This window comes from Cynoglossus semilaevis, chromosome 1, assembly GCF_000523025.1.
Source record: "Cynoglossus semilaevis isolate Cse_v1.0 chromosome 1, Cse_v1.0, whole genome shotgun sequence".
In the NCBI taxonomy this organism is placed as follows: Eukaryota; Metazoa; Chordata; class Actinopteri; order Pleuronectiformes; family Cynoglossidae; genus Cynoglossus; species Cynoglossus semilaevis.
This window is the reverse complement of record NC_024307.1, coordinates 1,666,364-1,671,857: the sequence shown is the minus strand read 5'-3', so window position 1 is coordinate 1,671,857 and position 5,494 is coordinate 1,666,364. Positions and strand designations below refer to the sequence as shown.

The 5,494-nt window shown below is 51.9% G+C and overlaps 1 protein-coding gene across 1 annotated transcript in view; it reads right to left on the bottom strand.

Annotated features, from left to right (window-relative positions):
- Nucleotides 1-5,494, bottom strand: part of ralgapa1 (Ral GTPase activating protein catalytic subunit alpha 1) — a 55,515-nt gene that overhangs the window by 40,341 nt on the left and 9,680 nt on the right. The window contains exons 16-19 of the mRNA XM_025058446.1: nucleotides 4,942-5,032; nucleotides 4,562-4,726; nucleotides 2,984-3,127; nucleotides 324-2,099 (exon numbers count right to left, since the gene is read on the bottom strand). Of these exons, the coding sequence (XP_024914214.1) occupies nucleotides 324-2,099; nucleotides 2,984-3,127; nucleotides 4,562-4,726; nucleotides 4,942-5,032 (2,176 nt within the window). The remainder of the gene's footprint in view (nucleotides 1-323; nucleotides 2,100-2,983; nucleotides 3,128-4,561; nucleotides 4,727-4,941; nucleotides 5,033-5,494) is intronic.

Here is a 5,494-nt window from a genome sequence, read left to right as displayed (position 1 = left end):
TAGAAAGGGGGGGGGGGAGGGGGGTTGGGGAGGCTTCCCAAAACCAGGGGGGGGGGGGGGGGGGGCCCATCCTTGACAGGAGGCAGGATGAAGAGGGGGCAACTTTCAAGAGGAAACGCATCAACAGGCAGTTGAGTTTCAGTCCAGCAGCAAGATGATGAGTGTCAGCCAAACCAAAAAAAAAAAAAAAAAATCATTCCATCACAACAAACCAGTTAAAACAGCCAAAAAGAAAAGGAAGTTGCTGATGTTTCTGTTCTGTGAGTATTTGTCTCTCCATCTGCTCTGTCCGTTATTAGAGCTCGGTTCGTTGCGATCCTCACCTGCCGTGCTTGTCTTTCGCCCAAAGTAGCCCAGGACATGTGAGTAGAGATCTCTGAGCGAAGCATCACCCATGGCAGCGCGGCTCTGCCGCTGCGGTGATGAGCCCTGGGACGAGCCCTGACCTCGGGGCCGGGGTCTGGAGGACAGCGCGTGAACCACAGTCTTATAGACGCCACCGAGGAGGGCCCCCTGGTGGTGACGAGCGGAGGTGCTGCCGGGTTCCTGGGAGCGAGAGCGGGAGGCTCGAGAGCGCAAGGCCGAACGGCCCAAGCGACCGCGCACGCCCGCCGACACGGCCGAGGGACCTGAAGTACTGGGCGTGGCCTCGGGGTGGGGCTGCGACCCGGCTCCGGCTCTGTCCAGATCTCCTCCAGGCCCGGCTCTGTTGTCCGCACCAGGCGCGCTCCCGGTCCTGCCGTCCGACACTGTCCCACAGGGTGACTTCTCTTTATGGCTGATCGCGGAGACAAACTTACCTGAGGCCCCTGATCCTAGTTTGCCCCCTGACCCTGACCCTGACCCACCTCCGGCCCCGGCCCCCGGCCGCTCACCGGCCGAGTGGCTGTGGGTGTGAAAGTGACTCAGACGGCGCAGCCGGGCTTTCCAGTGGGCCTCTTTACTCTCGAGGGGGTTGTGGAACTGGACCGACTCCGTGGAGGGTCGGAAGCTGACGTGAACCCCCCCAGAATGGTGGCGTTTGCTGGTACTGCGGGACATCTTGGCCTTTGTTTGATCAGTAGTGAGGGCAGGTGCGTTCGATTCCTGACTACCGTCTGAGGCCCTGACCTCGGCCCTGACCTCGGCCCTGACCTCGGCCCTGACCTCGGCTCTAATTAAAACCGATCCTTCGTCTCCTGAGATTCTTCCTTCCTGTTTGTCGTCACTACAGACGTCACTTTCTCCCCCCCGCCCCGCTGTCCTTCCTGAACTTCCTGTCCCCGTTTTATCCCCAGCACTTCTCTCCAGGCTAGCACTTCCTCTGGCGCTGGAGGTCGGCCACTGGCACTGCAGCTCCAGGCACTCGTAGATGCTGCGCTGCTCCGCCTCACTCTCCTCTGCCGAGTCCACGCTGCTGTGTCGGACCGACTTACTGCCCTGCCGCTCCTCCCCCCCCCTCGCCCCCTGCAGCGGCGGGTCGGTCAGCGCTCCGACCGCGTCGGTCCGTGCAGGTGCCGTCTGACAGACGCCGTCGGCCTCCGACTCCTCCTTCTTCTCCCCTCCTTTGTTAATGAAGTAGTCCCTGATGGAGGAGAACAAATCGTCCTCCTCTACGCCTCCTCCTACTTGGTTTTCTTCGGCGTCCGTTTCAGAAGAAAAGGCGAAGGCCGAATCCCAGCTGCTTACCCAATCGGAGCTGGAGACCCGGCTCCTGGAGCTCAGCTGGGTCCAGAAGTGTTCCTGTGAGCTACCCTCATCCTGTCCTTCTAAGGTCAAGGAAACAACACCGTTTACAAGGGAACAAGGAGTGGAAGAGGGGGGGTGGAGAGGGGGAGGACCTATCTGAGCCAGTGCAGCAGTGGAGGAGTGGTTGTGGTGCTGGTGGTTAGGGATCGAGGTAGGATCCCGCTCAGGGTCTTCACCTTTGACCCTTTCGGCGATGAAGGGCTCCATGACGTCGGATGCGCTGCTACTTCTAGCGAGCGAGCCGGGGGGCGGGGCGTCGAGGTCACACATCCCAGCCTGGAACACCTCCGAACAGGAAGTGGGAGGAGCCTCGTCGCTCTGAGAGGAATGACGCATCCTGGATGTGAGCGTGATTGGTGGGTCCTCCAGGTCTGACAACAAAAACAAAGGTTAGAGAGATTTATGTTAAATAAACGTTAACTTTTAGTCAAAACATTATTTAAAATTGAATATTTAAAATAAAACAAAATCAAAACAAAAACAACAGATGAAGAGTCGGAGTAGAGCTGCACAGACAGCACCACAGACAGACAGACAGCACCACAGACAGACAGACAGCACCACAGACAGACAGACAGACAGACAGACAGCATCACAGACAGACAGTGAAGATGCAGAACAAACGACTTTTCTTCATTAACTAAAAGAAAATTCGTCATAGACACCGACCAACGTGTGACATCACTTCCTCAGTCCACACAAACTGCTGCTGTTGTTTTAATCAGAAGGTGAGGAAACACTGACATGTAGGGAGGTAACGATGATCTTGACAACTGCTGGACAATTCTTATTGGTTGAAATAAAAACTGACTGGTCCATCAAAGTGGAAGGAGTCACTGGTCAGACCATGACACTACACATTCTAGTCCAGTAGGTGGCAGTATGCTCCTAAAAACCCACCATCAAACCCAGACGTAGGCTAAGAGACGTTCAGTTTTGTGGAATAAAACTCAACCATAAATCATTTTTATATCGTCAGTCGACCGTATCGTTACGGTATCGTTACAGTATCGTTATCGTATCGTTACATCCCTACTGTTTCATCTGCATCTTACAAGAAAAATGACAAAATAATAAAAAACAAACAACTGTTTATAAATATGGAGTGTTGTAAACAACAACTTGTTGTTTCCACATGAGGTTTACTGCCCCCTAGCTTCATGCAGCTGCAGTAAATCAAACACAGGGGGCAGACATGAGCGTTCACTTTCTGACTTTAGAGTCCAGGCAGGCAGGTGGTGCAGAGAGTGTGTACCTGCCAGCTGGTCAGCAAGGGGGGGTAGTAAAGGGTGGTGGTGGTGGAGAACAGGAAGAGGCGGAGCCAGAGTAGGAGCACTCTTAGCGCTGCGGATAAAGGCTGAGGACAGCAGAGAGTCCCCCGTAGAACAGCTACGAAGGGCTGAAGAACCGGAGGAAAGAGATAGAAGACAAAGGTCCCAGGGTAAAAGAGTGAAACACAGAGGGAGCAGTGAGGAGCAGTGAGGAGGTGACAGAGTACGGAGCTGTGAGGAGCACAGGAGGTGCCAGGAGGACACTGTAAAAACACAGGACTGATCTCAATCTACCTGTCAGAGGCAAAGAGGTTTGGACATGTTTGGAAAAAAATGAAAAGGTGAAAGGACTGGAAGGAAAAACAACCAGGAGGACGGAGGAGGAGGAGGAGGAGAGGAGAAAGAGGAGGAGGAGGAAGAGGAGGAGGAGGAGGAAGAGGGGAAGAAGAAGGAGGAGAAACAGGAGGAAGAGGAGGAGGAGGAGGAGGAAGAGGAGGAAGAAGAAGGAGGAGGAGGAAGAGGGGAAGAAGAAGGGGAAGAAGAAGGAGGAGAAACAGGAGGAGGAGGAAGAGGGGAAGAAGAAGGGGAAGAAGAAGGAGGAGAAACAGGAGGAGGAGGAGGAGGAGGAAGAGGAGGAAGAGGAGGAAGAAGAAGGAGGAGAAACAGGAGGAAGAGGAGGAGGAGGAGGAAGAGGAGGAAGAGGAGGAGGAAGAGGGGGAAGAAGAAGGAGGAGAAACAGGAGGAAGAGGAGGAGGAGGAGGAGGAAGAGGGGAAGAAGGAGGAGAAACAGGAGGAAGAGGAGGAGGAGGAGGAAGAGGGGAAGAAGGAGGAGAAACAGGAGGAGGATCGACCCTGAGTTAGCTCTGAGACCAAGACTCATCTACTCTTCAACATAACTGTCTGTGTCTGTGTCCAAGATAAATAATACATTAATATCAACAACAGTTGACATCAGCCCTGGGACCATGGCGACCTCTGCTGGACGATTTATTAACAACGACAAATTGTTGCATATAAATGATTTTCTTGTCAACATTATTTAATTAACCACTGATGTAGAGATAGGATGGGGGCAGTGGTGGCACGGCACCGTCCCCACTCACTGCTCCCCGGGCGCTTAGACCGCCCCCTGCTGACTGTGGTGATATATCACAACAATGTAAGTTCAACCCTTCTAATGCAGTCCTATTTCTGATGAGTAGTTTTCTCAACATTTCCAATGAGACCTGAATGACCCTCATGTTTCCTGCGTGTTTCCCAACCAGGGCAAATATACATCATCAGGAAAACCTCACACCACCAAACAGAAATCTAACAAGACACCTATGTCATTAAAGATACTAATCTTCTAGTTTACACAGGTGTGTCAGGACACGGGGGTCACTGTCCTATGGACCTAAACACAGTCCAGTCTCCTCTGAACTACACCAGTAACAGAAGACCAGACTGAGAGAGTCTGGTGTTAAAGGTCAACCAAACTTGACCTGTCCTGAAGGTAATGACTCTTTTCTCCTTTTGTCCTCATCCACCGACGGTGAACCAATCAGACGGAGACTACTGACCTACGGTCTTCTGTCGGACGATACTGCGGGCCTTTTCGATGCCTGGAGAACCGGCGGTGGTGGCGCTGCGCTGCCTCATGGCTGCAGCTTGACCTGGTTGATCTCTGCTCCAGCCTTTAGAAAAGGAACGATCCACAACCTGCCGCTGGCCCTCGGAACCGATTCCTGCGGCACAAGTAAGTGTAATTCTTGTTATTAAAACTTTTCTGATTTTTCTCACGCAAAAGTTGACAACTTCTTTTTTAGATCAATTTTCCCGGTTTAGAAACTCAGCAGCAGAGGTTCCCGCGGGCCACACAAGAACGACAGGCCGCATTTGGTCCGCGGGCCTCATGTTTGACGCACGTGATTCACAGCAGCAGTCTGTGACTGGGACAAACCTTTGCCTTTGTGTTTCTTCTGCTTCTGTTCACTGAGTTTTTCCAGCGGCAGCTCGTTCAGGTCAACACTGTACAGGTTTCTGGCCAACACCTGACAACAACAGACAACAACAACAGACAACTGTCAGTGAGCAGCAGCTCAGTCTTTTTAACCACTTCAGAGCAGCTAACTCTCACAGTGAGACATGAGTTTGTAAAAAGTGGAACTTTATAATTTCATTCAAACGATTCATTTCCTGGAACAAATACATGGGATAAAAATAAAAGTAAAAGAATAAACTGCACATCCTCAACAGCTTGACAACAGAAGAATGTTTGATGCTAACAACAGCTAATAACACAACACCTGGGTTTGACCTAAAAATGGTTTTGGGGAAAACGGCTGTATATATATATTAAAGTAAACCACTAGATGGCAGCATTGCAGCTCATTTTATTAATCTATTTTAATCATGGGGGACTGTATTCAGAATGATGGTTCCAGCAACTCATACCGTGAGGAGGGGGAGGTTCTTACCCCTGGGGGGGGGGGGGGGGGGGTGGTTTGGGAAAA